We start from the raw sequence: 18913 nt of genomic DNA on the forward strand, positions 1-18913 counted from the left end.
TTGATATACATTGAGACGAATTTGAGAGTAAGGAGTTAGTGTACTCCATTCCCTGAAGACGCCAACTTGGTTGGTGAAACTTGCTTCGAGAAGAGTGTTGCAGTTCAGGTGTTTGGTAATAGCACTTGTTTTGGTTTATTCTACGCCAAAGCTTCCAGTTATATCTTTCATTTCAGCACTGAATATTGATGTTGAGGGGGGGTTAATTGAAAGCAAACAATTCAGATATTGAGATTTATATAATTTCTCCTAAAATATAACAATGTATATAATAGTAAAAGTTTTTTCCCGAAACAGTCGACACCATTTGGAGAACATTTGAACAAAATAAGGTATTAGAGAATAAATAATGCATACCTAGAACACGATTACAGAAAGCAGACACATTATGGATGGTCAAAAATGAGCTCAGCATAATATAACAGACATTCATCTGAAGGTCCAGTAAAAATTTGTTCAGAGATCAAAATGTTCCGAAAAGAAACAAAATGCTATAAACTGCTCTCCTCAAGCCAATACGCAAAAACATGCTTTCAAAAATTGTAATAAAATTATTTCGAAATTTTACAAAGTCTTCAGAAATAAATTTTCCTCACTTCAAATTATTCAAGTATTTCTTTTTTTGAAGTTGAACTGATTCATTGAAAGCGTGGTAGTATAAAATCAAGTTTTATTGCCATGTTGTGAAAATAAAGTAAAATAATAGCAAGTGAATTAACATTTTTGCTTTTATACATTCTATTGATAGAATGACAGTGTAGTCACAAGTAGTGATTTTTTTTATTGTGAACACAGCCTACTCATTTGCATCCTCCTGCTCTGGAACCAGGACTTATCTTTAAATATTTTCAAACATTTCATCTAAAAGAAGTTGAAAGTGGTCCACTTCCTTGGTTACTTCATCATTAATTAGGAATTTAGTACTGATACATGTCATAAATTGCACAGGATTCAGATACATAGTCTTAGTAGAGTTAGAGGTAATTATTGGTAAGACATTATTCTCATTTCCACCAAAAATATCATCAAATTCATCCAAAAAACTATAATCTATACATTCATCAAATATTGAACTATTTGAAGGTATAATGACCCCTAAATCTAAATCATTAACATAAGAGATTGGTGCTGTTGTGGACATACTCCGGGTTGGAGTAAAATCTGTGGAAGTGATTTCATAATTTCCGAGCAAAGTACCAAAGTCGCTGATGAGAATTTTGGCACATTCATACACTTCTGAGTTGGTGTCATTTTGTAATGCTTCATAAAATACTAACAAACAGTTGTGTACTGCTAGTTGATACAGGACCTCGATGAGAATATTTTTCACAGTTTTTCTATCCAAATGTACAATTTTGCGATTTTTTTTCGCAAAAAGAGTACTTGGGAATTCACCATCGACCATACCCCTTTCTGTCAACTCTCTGTTTATAACGCTTTGCCAAAAGTGTAACGATTGTATTTTCACTGCTACGTCTGAATCTTTCAATGCTACATGCGCTAGGATATCATAAAAGGTATTCCTCATATCTTCAGAAAGTTCCTGGTGCTCGTATATGGATTTCAATAAATGGACTGCCTCAGCTCGAACATTGCTATCTGGTTCCACTTTGAACATATTCAGGGTTGATGCCTGAAACAAATATTTCGGTCCGGAATTTGATCTATTGAGGTCTGTTTTCGAGTAATGTAATGAGTAAATACACTTACACCAAATAATTATGATAATAATGATGATAATGATAGATGTCTCTATCATTCTCAAAAAAATAACAGTAGTGAAGGAACATTTACAAAAATCGGTATTCTCAGATTATTTTTCAAAAAAGAAGGCGTAGTTCAGTCTAGTTTCTGGATGAATTCAACAACTGAACACGAAATAGATATAAATGGGTGAAGTAGATGATATACACTGAGAAATCCAAAGCAAACTATGTAAACAGATAAGTATAAAAATTGTTCGGGAAAAGCAACAACCTTTCAAATAAGATAGGAATCGCTTCAAAATATATATAGAGTCCGAAAAATGAAGGTGTGATAAATAATTCGGGGTTCAGGGGCCTCGAATACGAAAACATGAAAATAAGTTAATGCGCAGGACAAGATTGGCAGTCTTACCAGTCCATACCAAATAAATACTCACCAGAATATTGTTGTTGAACAACGTATACCAACATTCTCTAAGTTGTATAGTTTGTTGCAAACATCTTAAAGCTGCCTTTCTCACAAAAGGGTTATTATCGTGAAAAGCTACATCTAGTACCAACGATGGGAACTCATTCTCTGATAACCAATTTCTGAAGGAAGGGTACCCTGGAAAAGAAGTAAAATTTTTGAAAGTTTCTACACTATATTTTATGAAAAACAGCAATAATAGCAACACTTATATTTCAACAAAGGTCAACCAACAATCCACTTCGAAGAGTGAAAAAAGCCATCAGGACGAGCAAAATAAAATCACTTTTAACAAATGTATCATACAATTTTTTTTGTATAACGTTACTGCTGATAATAAAAAAAGTTATAGGGTCCATGGGATTTGAACACACGATCTTTGGATTATAAGGCATATGTTACAACTACATACGTCAACTCACGTTATTTTAAGGAGGATTATTGGTTAGTCATGAAGGAGATTCTACAGTTGGACTGAATACTACTTTGTTATCGTCAGTAACTTCACAGGGATTTAATATTACCAATAGCACGAACTGCATGTGTAAACTTTTCTAAATGATTTTTTGATAGGTGTTCTGATTGAAGTGTTTCTATCAAAGAGATTTTCAATAACAGTTGTACAAAAAATTATTTTCAAAGAATTTGATTTCTAGGTAGCCATGGAAATATCAAGCTTATGACAGTTTGGTGACTTTTATAAGTAATTGATAAATGATTATTGACGGTGTTTCAATAAATCGCCAAAAAATGAATGCAAATATTGATTATTCAAACGAAGTTCTTATGAAATTATTTATTATACACGGAGAGTGTGATCAAATCATTGCCAGAACTTGTAGAAAATTCAACCAAATGTATCCTGAATTAACACCAATGAACGAGAGGAAGTTTGTAAGATTACAGAATAATTTCCCTAACTATGGCTCTATGTTAAAAACGCCTTCAACATTACCAAAACCTGTTACTTCAAATGAGGACAATACTGTTAACGTTTTGGCATATTTTTATGCATATCCAGAAGCTTCCATTCGCAGTGCAGAAAAAGATTTAGGTGTATCACATGCTTCAGTACAACGAATTTTGAAAAATCACGGAATGCATCCGTATGAATTCACCAAAGTTCAAGCTCTAAAAGCAGAAGACTTCGTACGTAGGATGCATTTTTGTGAATCTCTTTTGATTCATACACAGGAAGATCGGGAATTTTTGTCAAAAATAATTTGGAGCGACGAATCAAAATTTAAGAGGGATGGTATTTTCAATAGAAGGAATAAACATTTTTGGGCTGATCATAATCCTCATGTTACAAAAGAAATGGGTTTTCAAGAAAAATTTGACCTGAATGTTTTCTGTATTCTGAAGAACAATAAAATTAGCTTTTTTATTTATGAAGACATACTGAATGCAGAGAGATATCTCCAAATATTGAGGACGACTGTAACCGATTTTCTTGAAAATTTGCCTTTAGAGAAATATAGGAATTCCTCGAATTCCTATATTTCTAGCTCATTCCACCCAGGAAGTTTCCAGGAAACTTGAGGAACTCTTCGACGATCGTTGATTTAGGCGTTTAGGGCCGTGGGATTGGCCACCGAGATCACCCGATCTCACGCCACTTGACTTTTTTTATGGGGTGTTTTAAAAGAAAGGGTATACAGTACTCCACTGCCTACCAAAGAAGATTTGCGACGGCGAATAATGCGGAGTATTGAAGATCTGGATCCCCAGGAAATTGAAAAAGCAACCACAACTCGTGTATAAAAAACATTTTAAAGTATTAAGAATGTAATGGACAACATTTTCAGCATTTATTGTGAAAATGTAATATTTTGTTTACAATTTTGTTATTTTGAATCATCCTATTTTATTATTGTCTGTACTTTCACATGTTTTAGCCCACAAAATCTTACTTTTTACCTAGAAATGACTGATTTTTGGTACAGTTGTTCCCTGGAAACTTTGAGCCATAGTTAAGGAAATTATTTTGTAACCTCACAAACTTCCTCTCGTTCATTGCTGTTAATTCAGGATACATTTGGTTAAATTTTTCACACGTTCTGATAATGATTCACCAAAGCCTCACTCTGGATCCCGGAGGACGTCCACAAGACGACATCCGGTGAAAAGGAGAGGGTGCTGGGTCGGCTGAAGGCGCAGAATCCTGACCTGAAGGTAGCAAGATGGTGCACCTTCCATCATGAGGTTAAGATGAACCCACAAGGACACCTCTTCGTCTTCGGGATCGGAGACGAGGATATGGCTGTCCTGAAGAAGAAGTCGATGAGGTTAAGCTACGCGTTTACCTCACTGACTATTAGGGCAACAATAAAAGAAACAGAGAGTTCCTCTGAAGACCCTAAGTCCTCGGAAGTTGAACCACCTAAAGTGGATATTGACCCCAAGGCCACCATGGGTCCTGAAAAGGAAGTCGAAGCATCTGAACAGATGACATTCGATGACCTGTCGGAGGAGGCACCCAAAAACAGCGAGGCCACCTCCACCTTAGCAGGGGAGCAGATGGACCTCTAAAGGTAACTTTGTATCCAACAACTGTCTCATGGGCAAGGACGTTGGAAAAAAGTAAAAATAATACAATGCAACCTCCAACACAAAAAGGCGGCAACGGCAACACTATGTCGCCACCTTGATGTATTGGAGGATGCAATAGCTTTGATCCAGGAGCCCTGGATAATAAAGACCAAAATTACTGGTTTCAGTAGTTTAACTGGTCAAATTTTCAGCTTACCAAGCAACCAGCAACCTAGGACGGCTGTCTACGTTCCTAGGAAATACAGAGCGTTTCCGATGGCACAATTCAGCACCTCAGATCTCACTGCGGTCAAAGTTGAATGCCCAGTTGGGAAAGGCAAATATATGGCGTTGATAATCGCATCGTTGTACCTCCCTTCAGATGCAGCCACCCTACCACCGACCAGAGAAATGGAGGTACTAGTGGACCACTGCCTCAACCAGAGAGTGGAGCTCATATTGGGTTGCGACTCAAACTCTCACCACCATCACCAGCAAGGATATCAACGCCCGAGGTAAGTCACTATATGAATATATAATACAGAAAGATCTAACTATCTTGAACAGAGGCACGGAGCCAACATTTATTAATGCCCGTAGCCAAACGTTAATAGATATCACGCTCACGACAGCCGAAATATCAAACAAAATCCAAGACTGGCAAGTCTCGGACCATATCTCTATGTCAGACCACCGCTGGCTGACCTATACGGTAAGCCAGGATCTCAGGACTACTGTAAAATCCCGTGACCCGAAGAGGACGGATGTAGATCTCTACAATCGACTCTTAAGAGGAGCTCTGCGGGAAACAGAGGTCCTGACTCCTGGCAACAATGAGGAACTGGAAAGGTACACAGTATCTATCCACAACAAAATAGACACTGCCTATAAGGAATCCTGTCCAATGAGGATGGTTCAAACGCATGGCACAACCAACACATGGTGGTGCCCTGAATTGGAACACCTCAGGAAGACAGCGAGAACGACCTTTAACAAGGCAAAACGTACAAGACTCGAAGAGGACTGGGTTATATATCAAGCCAACCTCAGAGAGTTCAAAAAAGTCTGCAGACGAAAACAAAGAGAAGCCTGGAGAGCCTATTGTGAGGCAGTCGAAGACTTTCCACTAGCTTCTAGGCTACAGAAGGCACTCTCAAATGACCACCATAAGACTATCGGCATCCTGACGAGGGAAAATGGCGACAAAGCCGCCAACCTCCAGGAGAGTGCTGAGATTCTTATGGAAACTCACTTCCCAGGTTCTGTCTTTCCTGGAACGGCGAACTGGACGGATGTACCAATAACACCCTCACAATATGACTGGCAATATGCTAGTACAGTAATTGATGAGGACAAAATAAGATGGGCTATATCGAGTTTTCCCCCTTCAAGTCACCAGGGCCTGACGGTATAAGACCAGCCTTACTTCAGTGGGGACTGGACACTCTTATGCCACACCTGGTTGGAATATTCAGAGCCTCTCTAGCTCTGAGGTATATTCCCAGTAAGTGGAGAGAAGTAAGAGTAGTATTTATACCCAAACCAGGTAGGATGGACTACACCCTACCAAAAGCATTCCGACCAATTAGTCTCACATCGTTTTTCTTAAAAACCATGGAGAGACTATGTGAGCGGTATATAAGAGATGAAGTACTTGTTAACAACCCACTTCATCCAAATCAGCATGCATATACCCCGGGAAGGTCTACTGATTCGGCCCTTCACCATGTGGTTGGCAGAATCGAGAGATCATTGGATAACAAAGAATCCACCCTAGGTATATTCATAGATATTGAGGGAGCGTTTGATAAAACAACCTTTTCAACAATTACCCAGCAACTACACTCCAGGAATGTACCCCTGGTAGTAGGAGAATGGATACTCCAGATGCTCTCTAGCAGAGCAATAAGTATTAATGTAGAAGACATCACAGTAAAAGGACTAGTCATGAGGGGATGTCCACAGGGAGGGGTCTTATCACCCCTTCTCTGGAACATAGTTCTGGATACCCTAATTAATCACCTTAACAAAAATGGATTTTACACAATTGCATACGCAGATGACATAGTTATCTTGCAGACCGGCAAATTTGTAAACACACTGTGCGATAGAGCGCAGGATGGGCTCAAATTCATAGAAACATGGTGTAAGGAACACTCACTGTCGATCAATCCCAAGAAGACTGAGATGGTCTTCTTCACCAGGAAAAGAAGTTTAACGAGCTTAAAACCTCCCGAAACCTTCAAAAGCCAACTAAACTTCTCTGAAGAGGTGAAATACCTTGGTATTATCCTCGACAAGAAGCTAACATGGAACTCTCATCTACAGAGTAGAGCAAAAAGAGCATACGTGGCTTATGAGCAATGTCGGAGGACAGTGGGACGCGCATGGGATCTTTCACCCCGTGTAGTCGCCTGGATCTACACTGCAATAATAAGACCTATGTTAACGTATGGAGCCATTGCATGGGGACCTAAAGTTCTACAAGCAACGGCCATCCAAAAATTATACCAAATACAGCGACTGGCTTGTTTAAACATCACAGGAGCCATGAGAACAACACCAACCGCGGCAATGGAATTAATCACGGGTCTGACCCCTCTGGACCTGTACGTTAAGGAGGTTGCGTTAATGGCCATGGTACGATTGCACACGGCTGGTGTAAACCTAGAAGTAGGAATGGGTCGATTGAGGTTGGGCCTATGGCAGAAAGCGCTTACTGCGCAACCTCTGCTGCAGGCAACAAGTGATGCAATTGAACCCAGGTTTGTGTTTAATAAACCCTACAAAATACAAATCAAGCGGAACACAGAGTCAGATGTTTCAAATGCAATACGGATTTATACAGATGGCTCAAAAACCAAAGAAGGCTCAGGATGTGGAGTGTACTCCAGATCACTAAGCCTAAGGATTAAGTGGGGAATGGGAAAAAATACCAGCGTGGTCCAAACAGAACTGGCTGGTATCTCAATCGCCACAAAAGAAATAACCAAGAAAAGAATTTCTGGCAAAAACATTACAATCTGCACTGATAGCAGACAAGCACTATTAGCCTTGAACAGACACCGTGTTACTTCAGGGCTAGCACTAGAGTGCCACGACGATTTAGCCAAAGCCTCGATAGATAATAACATTATCCTGAGGTGGGTTAAAGGGCACAACAGGAGTAAAGGTAATCGCATTGCCGACTCTTTAGCCAAGGAAGCGGCTGGACTAAGAATTTTAGGACCAAGTGGCACCCACGGCCTGATGACTTCGACAATTGCGGAACTAGTCAAAAGTTACACCCATGCTCAATTTCTAAAGAGATGGGATGAAATCAAAGGATGTAATCTTGCCAGGATCACCTTGGGCGACCCTGGGAAGCTGGCGCCGAAGAAATATCTGGCGATGACCAGGAAAAATCTACGCCTTACAGTAGGATTTCTGACTGGCCACTGTCAGCTAAGGAAACACCTACATAATATGGGGCTAGTGGACACACCTCTATGCAGGATGTGTGAACAGGAAGATGAGACTGTCAGGCATGTCCTGTGCGAGTGCCCGGAGTTATCGTCAATAAGAGAGTGTGTGTTCGGCGAGTCTTGGCCTACACCTGCCGATATAAAGGAGATGTCTCCCAGCGACCTGTCCACCTTCCTGGAAAGGACAGGATGGACGACGACCTAGGAGGACAACTCCTCGGGAGGATGTACAATGGGTCACATGTGGCCTAAGTGCGTGGGCTTACACTCACCCTCCCTACTCTAAAGATACAGATAATGATTCGATTACTTTGTTCATGTGTATAATGAATAATTTCATAAGAACTTTGTTTGAATAATCGATATTTGCATTCATTTTGGAAGATGATTCGAAACACCGTCGATAACTCTTTGTGAATAACTTATAAAAGTAACCGAACTGCTATAAGCTTGATAATTCCACTGCTACCTAAATCCAAATTCTAAAAAAAATAATGTTTCTAGAAGAAGCGACTTTATTGAGAAAACTTGACGATTTAGATATAGGGACATGATATATCATCTTGAAGCATTTTTTACCATCTTTCAATTTACCGAGTAATATACAGGGAGTTTCATTTAAAAAAATGAACTTTCGACTACTTTCATGCACAATGGAAATAATAGTAATTGTAGAACGCCCTGTATGATATGGAGTCGATTTCCTGGTGTTATTTGAATATTTCGAGTTTGTCCAAACTATCATCAAAATATCAACTTTTCATGAATTGAGAGTACTGATGTACTTAATTTCAATTAAGGCTATGTTTTGGACCATATTTAGCACAATTTATTTTTTATCTCGAAAACAGATAGAGAGGGGTATAGGACATTATCAACAAAAAAGTGTTGAAATACCAGAGCGATTCCAAAAATGTATTAATATATGGGGTGTTCCATTCAAAAAAATAAAATTGCTAGGACTTTTTGATGGAAGTGGCAACAGCGCAATGCTGAAAATATTTTAGATCGATAGAACAGGTAAGGAAAAGTGAGAGGTGAAATTTTCAGAAAAATCATGCTTTGCGTTTTCCAGAAACGTCTAACCTACCACCGACCGTGAGTCACGCTGTATAGGATGTATTATCGATGGGTGAGTAGACGATAGCTACATCCGTGTTTGACAGCGATATGTTTTTGTACCACAAACTGATCTACTTACTAATTTGAGACTGGAATAGAAAATAAGTATCTCTACAAAACATAAAAATTTTTTTTTGACAATAATTTTATGGGGAAAGATTTTGATTAGAAGTGAACTTGAATTTTTCATTTTGATATTTGAGAATGTAAGCACAAATTTGGCTGAAATTATTTAAATCAGTTTTATCAATTTTGCATCTATCGTCATTATTGATGTGTACCTGTACGGTATCTGAAGATAAAAAGTGTATATCTTTTTGCATGCGTTGGGCCGTGACCTTAGGAGATAGGAGTTCAGTTGAATTTGGGAAATTAAATGGAATGTATGAAAACCGTGTATTATTGTTAAAAATAGTGAAGTACATTATAGTTGGCGACGAGGATAATGATTAATGTAAAGAAAATGACAGCAGTTTGGAATTCATTCTGAATTCAATCCAAATGTCCACGATTTTGATATATTCATTAGGAAGTTGAAGTCTTTTTTCGTGTCAAATGCAATCGATAATGAAGAGAGAAAACGTGCAATATTATCGAACGGAATATCCGAAAATGCATTCGTGCCGTTAGAAAACCTCACCTGACTTGGCTCATCATCAGTATGGTGCAGCCAAGTGCAAGGATAGCCAACACTTGGTTGTCAAAAGCCCGAAACAAGTATCTATGGTTTGCCACCATCTCCTATATTCCTATCAGGACACTCAATAATCTTTATATCTGGTTCATTTTCTGGACCTGGATGTCACGCAGGTAGCTATAGCTGCCTTCGTAGTGATGTGACTAGTATTCTTGTGAACACAAAATCTATCAACTGAAATCACAAAAAATGTGCGGCTTGCTTCTGTTGATGACTCCGTGCATTGAGAGTTATTTTGACAACCAAGTATTGGCAATGTTTGCACTTGTCTGCACCATCCTTATGATGGGCCAAAAGCTCAAACAATGTGTCTATTGCTTGTCACTTTTTTGAGTGCTATGCTAAACGGAAGTGAAGCTTCACATACGGTTCTCAATTCGATACAATCGATTGATAAATAAAACAGTTATTGGAATTTATTGAATACTCTCACTGAAAATGTGGTTATTGAAAATATTAGCCACTCACTGAATTAATAGGATTTCATTTCATTGTACTACTTAGATTCAAATACAACTACTCATACCGAACTAAAGCAAATTCAAATCCAAGATAGAGTGGATGTAAACATTGACATGCCCTACGCACGTGATATTGAAAATCCCAAGAATTTGCCAGGGTCGTATTCAGAACCAACCTTCTTGTTAATCGCAAATGCTATATCATACTTAGGAAAACTTTTTTATAATAACGAGTGAAATGCACAAGTTTTGCAGTTTAACGGGAAAATGCAGATAATACGTGAAATATAAAAAGATTTTTCACAGCGCACTCAAGCATTATATGAAAAGAGACGTAATTATTTCTTTATTGATAATTTTCATTTAATGTAAAATCAAATGGAATATTATTCAAAATTATTCAACTGGATGAATTTGTCTCTTCATCAGTAGTGTCATCCTCACCAATCTCAATTATCAGTGGTTCGATTTGTGCCTCTATTATGTTATCATCATCTTTGGCTCGACTTCCGATATCATATGTCGAACACATTTATCCCATTTCTCCGCTGTGACTCTTTTCAAAGCCTCATCAAAAAGTACTTTGAGATGCTGAGCTACAAAATTCTTCACATCCGATCATATTAACTCGATGGGATTGAGCTCGCAGTGGTATGGAGGCAGGTGAAAGAAAATTTTGTTTTGGCCTTCTGCCATCTCATCGACTATATATTTTTGGTATTCAAGCTTGCGCTCCTTGACAATTTTTAGTAGCTGTACTTTTAGCATTGAGTCTTCAAAGCTAATATTCATTGGTCGCAGCTTTCTTTGAAGACGTTGTCGGAATCTTCTCTAACCGTTGCGAATGATGAGGTGCATTGTCCATTACAATCACATCATTATCCTACAGATGGAGTAGAACTTTGGAAAACCACTGTTCGAAAGATTCACCGTTCATTTCTTCGTGATAATCTCCAGTTTTCTTCGACTCGAAATACCACAGCCCTTCAGCAACAAACCCATTCTCATTGCCGATGTGACAAATAATAAGCCGTTTTCCTGAAACTATGAAGAGGTATGTAAGTGAATGAAACAAATACGAGGGTTACTTTTCATATATTTAGATTGAGGCAGGTCTTGATATAAATATAAGTTTACCTGATGGATTTGTTAATCCGGTGGATAGTCCATCTAGAAAGGCCCTCCTAGATGAGGTCACAGTTTCATCGACCCATACTTTAGGGGTAGTATGACCAGCATTTACCCAGGTTCCATCCATATAATAAATTGTTCTCTGTTGTTCCCTATAATATTTAATTTTGGTCAAATACTCTCTCCTCCTTAACACAATTTCCTCTCTATCCAATGATAAACTATTGCGCTCTCGTTTTTTCCATACAAAATTCAGATGTTTTAATACTTAATTGGCAATAAAACATCTTCATTTATTTCTGTGAGTACTTTGTCTATCCTGGGTATTTCATTTCTGAAAAAGTACTCATGCACTTTCCTCCTGATTGCATATTTATTAGCATCATCTATTGATTGTATAATGGTTTGACGATTCTGATTTCTATTCGATTTGGAAAATGTATGATTTTGTTTATATTCCCGTAAAACATTGTAAATCGAAGCGCAATACACTCTAATTTCATCGGAAACTTTGGATACGACTTCGTCGACAGTTGATGTCTCAATTTCTTCCATCACTTCTTCCATCTCAACACTCAAATGTCTTTTTTTGGATCGTTTCCTGGCTGGACTCAGAGGATAGCTCACAGTGTCATCAGCAGTGTCTGTACTGGACATCTTGGAAAACAATGTTAAACAATATACTATAACGCACGCCACACAAACGACTGATTACAACCCTGTGCTGGTACCGAACTCGTACCAAGAAGGCGAATTCACCAATGAACGCTGCCCTTTCCATCTGACACTGGGCGATCACGTGAACATCACGCTTCGGTTTTGTTTTGTTTTACTCTATCTTGGATTTGGATAGACTTTAGCTGTCCAGTGTGTTATGAAAATGGTCATTTGATTTATAGTCCACCTAGGGAAAAACCACAGGTGACAGATTAAATATCATAAGAGGTTATAATATGTTTGTATGAAAAATTTCCATTCTTTATGGTTTTGAAGTTTGAGTTATAAGCAAAACACTTTATTTCGACCCTCTAGCTTGAGATTCACGAGAACATTAATTTTTTTTTAGTGTATGGTTGATATTGGAGAGAGCATCGTAACCGTTTTAGTTTTATCATGATTGTAGATTTTGTGCAAAATGCGCAAATTATTTTTTATTACTACCTACATCAGGTCAACCTCAAACCAGTGACATGAAAAATGATTAATGGAAATTTTCCTCATGAAAATTGCTTGAAGAAAAAATGATTGAACTTGAATGAAAAAAAAATTTTTGGAAATGAAAGTTTTTGGCTTTCTACTTCTCCATATTGAAGATTACCACATTTTTTGTATCAAGATGGAGAAATAGAAAGCCAATAACTTCCTTTCCCAAAAATTAATTTCGAATTGAAAAAAAAATTCTGCATGTTGACTTGTCTATAACCAACAATGTAGTATTTTATATCTACTACATGCATTCCAGGAAGTGAAATGTTTTGAAATTGGAAATAGATGACTTTTCGATGACTCTAATCACATTTGAAATTCAATACTTGGATGTCACCCCACCAAGAAGACAAAAGTGGGACATTTGAAAATTCACACAAAAGTTTTTTTCGTCCACAAATTTAATATTCAACCGATCTGACCAGCTTTTCAAAATGACCATTATGGAAAGTGTGCTTATTTTCGTCGGCTTTTGTTTTTTCTAGGTTATTATTGTTATTATTCTATTGAAAATTTCGTACTCACTTGCAATTGCATTCGCAGAAATTGTTGCAATGAGACTCACAGAAGACTCTCTTATCTTCCAATTGGTGTTCCTTAAATTTGTACGAAGCATTGGAGCGAAAGGTTTCAATGAGTAATTGTCGTCTTCGTTCATCAGCAATATCATTTGAGGACTCATGCAATTCCAAATTGCTTTATCGGCTAGTCGTAGGGCATCCACAACGATCTGGAATCGAAAAGAAAAAATTAGTAAGTTCCATTTAATTGTTACTGTGGACGTAACTCAGTAGTTCCCCCTCTCCCCCAACTTTTGAAAGGGACACGATATCAAAATCAAACAAAATCAACGTAAAAAAAGAAAGGTTGTGGCTTTCAACTTCTCCTTGTTCATGAAAAAAAAAATGTGGGAAAGTTTCAAAGGAAGGATGAAAGCAATTCATTTGAAAATAAGCCTTTCTTTATCAGCTGAAAATATACCTTTTCCAATATAAACAAGACTCCTATGGCTGAGATAAAATCGAATAAGCGAATGAATGTCATTACTCGGAGGGTAGCCGGTTGGTTCGACGTGGGTGCTTTGTTCACTCACTCAAATTGACCGCCGTGTGAATCGCTGGTTCAAACCCCAGGCTGAACGATCGATTTCCACTTGCTATCATCCGTGTTAGGAATCACACGTTAAAAGGTAAGACCTCGTTAGTCCTTAGCTCGCACAAGTTTCAACTTCTGAGGGTTGTCGTTCGTAGGGGTGCGACAGCTGGTTAACGGAAAAACAGATTTTGAACCCAGTGTCATCGATGACATGTGTAGATTCAACTCATTTGTGACATGAAATCATAATATTATAAATGAGTTGAGTGAGTAATGTTGACCAGATTGATGCATAAGAGGCAATAAAACGAGTATCTTATTCCAACTATAGAGTTCATTTTGAACTTAATTGTTCCTTTCTATGGAAGTTTCCCACAATTTTTGTGGGAGATGGAGAAATAGGAAGTCACAAACAAAATGACATTGCATTACTATATATAACATATAACAATATCTTGTGTGTTCAAATGTCAAGGGACCTGTGATACTCAATTGATAGTTATTTCAATTCTCTATTCAACACTATTTTATTTTTCAAAATCAGCTGTATCAGCGATAGATCAAGGTAAGAAAGACGATATTCAAAAAGGCCAGTTTTCTAAAACTCTTGTATCTGAGACAGGAAACGATCAAGTGCTTTCATAAGCTGAAATCTCCAATAATGTTGAAGAAGCCCACATGCATCGGCTTATCTTTGTGTAGGGACAGGAGAAAGATAATAACGGCGACTTTCATGTGGGCCTTTTGCTGAACAGATTCTAACTCGGTGGCAGAGTTATAGTCAGCTCGCTGAGTGTCGAAAATAATATTAAGTTGTGATTGGGTAAGTTTCACCCCTAGGTGAGTATACGTCTCTCGGGCATCCCGGTGATGCAGTATGCTTCCGTCTAAAAGCTGCACATCCTCTTTGTTATCAGAGCAACGTCTCTTTCAGAAGTGGACCGTTGCCTATCTCGAGTTCCATATCAATAAATGCTTGGTATCTAGTGTACCACTCTCAAGGACTGATGCATTTATTTTTTCCCGCACCCTCTTGTGGAGAAAAATCAAGGATCGAACAATTTGACAATTTTGGGTTTATTAGGTTATGACAGTCGTCATTGTGCACGCATTGATCATTGAGGTTATGATATTTTTAATTATTCATGGCATGAAAACTATGTTCATTTCGTTTTTATTCAATGAAATTAACGTGACGTTCCATCGAACGATGTTTGATTCATTAGAAAAGGGTTATAAATATTCGAATGTTCGATCACTATCAATTGAAAAAACTCAAAAAACCAGAATTGTGTGTCTCATATATTACATGAATCATACACTAATTTTTATTTATAATGAAATGAATATTCACGTAAGCAATTAGCATACAGGCTTTCTTGAGATGAGGCTTGACCAAAACCTATAATTTTTTCTGAAGTTAAATTGGTTTTATTTTCATGTAACCATGATTGGATAATGTAACATCTCGATAATAATCACGGACGTTCATGGCACCAAGGTGAGTATTCAGGACGTCATTTACAACTTGTGAGACAGTTACATGTTCATAATATCATTATGAATGAAAATCTGTTTGGTATTACTTTCGATGTTCTGTGTAACGTAAATATAATCCCCGCATCATTATGCGACTGGATCGTATTCGTCTACATAACCATCGATTTGTGATCAAAGTCTCTTGCAGGATATCAATGAACTGGAGTCTCTGGATGGGCTTAAACCACATTGAATTCCATAAGATGATACGGGTAAGGTCATCAACAGCAATTGGTGTTCGTTTCAAGCAGCCATTTCGTATTGCCCCCAACGCTCTTGTCTATTGCACTTAGAATTCTCGTTATAATCTTCACTGAATATCTCTTTGTTACTAACTGTTTATGCTTTTATTGTTTTGAATAATATTTGTTGGCTGGGATAAATAGATGTTCCGAGCATATATTCCAATATGAAGGTATCAGGGTTGGTAAGACTTTGATAATTTTGAATAATTCCGTAGTCCAATGCTTTTTATTGACATTTGGGGAAGTTGTAGCCCATTTGTTGTGACGTATATATTGGGTAGTAATTAGATGCCGTACGTCTATTCATTTGTACCTTTCAAACTAAAATATTTGTAAAGCTTTTTTTTCGAAGTTTTTATCACACAATATTGGCTATTGCAGCTTTCTTGACGCTATACGTATTGTTATGATTCATTTCGTGTTCTTTCATTAGACTCTGGAATTTGTTATAGTAGTATTGTCTGTATCAGGTTATTCGAAATCGTTTTGGTACTTTTCCCCCGGTTTTCGTTTTGAGCAGTCGGGTCCATACATATTCAGAAAAATAATCGACGACAATGACAGTTAGCTTAAAATTTAGATTCTGAATAGCGCACTGTCGCATATCGGTTAAGTCCATTTGCCATAAATCGTCCAAGCCTTTGATTATGTACGACGTCGGCGATGAATTCTTCGAGTAGGTCGATGTAGCTGACCGATAACTTGAATTCTCTCCTTGGGAGCCGTAACTGTGCATAATGCTGTGAAACAATTCAATTTATCACATTGAAGAATTTGGTGATTTTACTGTTGATAGCGAGATCCAAATTTAAAAAATTAGACCAAATATATATACAGGCCGTTTCTTTTGTCATGTAGTAACATTGCTATATTCTGAACCGTAACAGATACGAAGACGATTAAATAGGAAAAATGATAACTGTCATCGGGAACAATACAATGGTCAAAAAATGCTATTGTATTCGAAGTGTACCATGAGGAAGTAATGATGAATATCCGATAAAATGTTTGTTGTCAACATGGCCACCATCAACTTTTTTTTTCAATACCAGCCTGTCTTTCTTATTACAGATATTGATAAAGTGATACATTTACAATCCAAGGGTATATCATATTTGATATAGCGTTTATAGCGTTTCATTTGAAATAACCACCATCATCAGTGATAACAATCAAACAGAAAAACAATTTATTTTATCATGAACTTTTGGGAAAAATGAAACCAATACGGAAAATTAAAGCTACATGGCAATCTACATTTAAAGTTCGAATTGAAGACCTCTTTGTTGAATGCACATAAGTTGTCGGTCCAGCCAATTTCTGTGGCAATTTTCTAGCATACCTAATAGGTGTAATACCAATACATGCATCTTTCATTTTTTGTTTGAGATGGTTGATATCTGTACTTGGTGTTAAAAAACTTTATCCTTTATGTATCCCAGGACAAAACAATCTAAAGAAGTGAGATCTGGGGATCGAGCTGGCCAGTTGATTGATCTATTTTTTCCAATCCATTTTCTTGGGAATATTGCATCTAAAAAATTTTCTACTCTTGCTGCATTATGGGGAGAAGCGCCGTCCTACTGAAAACATTGTATTTCATGGCGGATATTCAGTAGCAATTCATCTAGCCATCGAATTCATTGGATACAAAATCAAAATACATTTCACTATTCAATGATCATCGTAGAAGAAAGGGCCAAGGATGTTTGTTCCCACAATTCCAAACCAAACATTTATTCCGAACTTTTTTTGGAAATGGGTTTCCCTATGTAAATGTTCATTTGTATTATTCCACCTATAATGAATATTTCTGTTAAACCAACCGTTGTTGGTGAATTTTGATTCGTCCGTTCATATTATTTTTTACAAATATTTTCTACTTCCCTATTTCTACATCTTAACCACTTCGCAAATCGTACTCTCCTTCCGTAATCCCTTTCATTGAGCTGATGAACTTTGCGTATCCTTTAGCATTTACATTTGTTCTTTTTCAAAATACTTCTGGTGAATTTTACAGAAATCCCATGACAATGTTTGAAACCTTTAGTGTAGTAATGAATATTACTGGATTTTTTCGCAACACTAAATCGTTATTTCAACACCTCGACACGTGTTTCGATCACCAAGTGATCATCTTCAAGAGGAAGATCAAACTGATCTTCCTCCTGAACTGATCTTCCTCTTGAACTTGATCTTCCTCTTGAAGATGAACACTTGGTATTCGAAACACGTGTCTAGGTGTTAAAATAATGGTTAGGTGTTGGGAAAAAAATCCAGCAGATAGTTGTTGGTTCACAGATGGATCAAAAACACCTTTGGGCTCTGGTGCAAGTGTTGCAGACCCAGGTCAGCGATATTAACCTGCCTCGGGACATATACGTCTGTATTTCAAGCGGAGATCTAAGCTACTGAAGTGTGTGCAGAGAGACTGGTGGAATTCAACCTCACACACAAGTCAAGTAAAATTTTCTCGGACAGTCAATCGGCGTTGGAAGCTCTTGGCTCCTACCGAGCGACGTCTAAGTTGGTAGGAAATTGTCATAATCCTTAATTAAGGATTTAACAAATTGACTCTAGTCTGGATTTCTGGCCACACTGGCCTGGAAGGCAATGAGGATACTGACTCCCTTGCAAAGGAAGGTGTTGCATATAGCTTCATCGGACCAGAACCTGTCATTGGCATTGCTTTACGTTTTGCCAAACAAACGTTGAACACCTAGATGGGAAAATCGTTCATGATTGGCTCACTCCAAGGCGTTCATTCACCTTTCGAAGCTTGAAACCAAACAGTTGTTGGACTACAGTAGGGATGAACTACGATGTCTAACAGGCCTCCTTACAGGTCACTGTCGTCTGAATCATCATCAATCAACAGAACATATACTTTGTGCCTGCCACGCTGCGGATCGAATCAGGTTTTCAGAGTTCGGTAGAACCACACTTCTACTATCTTACCTGAAAGATATAAACTAATCGGCTTCGTCAAGAAGCTGGGTTTATTTGGTCGAGTTTGAATAGATGTGAGCCACAATAAACCCTTGCGAGTTGCGGTGGGGGAACGAATAGGCCAACTCACTTCTGACCTGAGATAAGCTAACTATCTCCCTTTCTGTGGTCGCTCCTGATGGATAGTCTTGTCATCTTGGCAAGGTCCACGTTGGAAAAAGTAACTTGTAATATAATCCAAAGCACCATGGACGTTGTTCACAGCTGGTGCCTGAGGAAGCAGATGGTGGGGTCATT

General features: G+C 37.8%; 1 protein-coding gene across 2 annotated transcripts in view; it reads right to left on the minus strand.

Annotated features, from left to right (window-relative positions):
* Window positions 1–224: 224 nt before the first annotated feature.
* Window positions 225–18913, minus strand: part of LOC111507428 (integrator complex assembly factor Brat1) — a 121900-nt gene continuing 103211 nt past the window's right edge. For both annotated transcript variants that reach the window (XM_023162723.2, XM_023162722.2), the window contains exons 4-6: window positions 13314–13518; window positions 2144–2313; window positions 225–1633 (exon numbers count right to left, since the gene is read on the minus strand). In XM_023162723.2, coding sequence (XP_023018491.1) covers window positions 839–1633; window positions 2144–2313; window positions 13314–13518 — 1170 coding nt within the window. In that variant the 3' untranslated portion in view covers window positions 225–838. The remainder of the gene's footprint in view (window positions 1634–2143; window positions 2314–13313; window positions 13519–18913) is intronic.

The sequence above is a fragment of the Leptinotarsa decemlineata genome, unplaced genomic scaffold (assembly GCF_025532065.1).
Source record: "Leptinotarsa decemlineata unplaced genomic scaffold, Ldec_3_MD MMD2_tig00078363_RagTag_RagTag, whole genome shotgun sequence".
Lineage (NCBI taxonomy): Eukaryota > Metazoa > Arthropoda > Insecta > Coleoptera > Chrysomelidae > Leptinotarsa > Leptinotarsa decemlineata.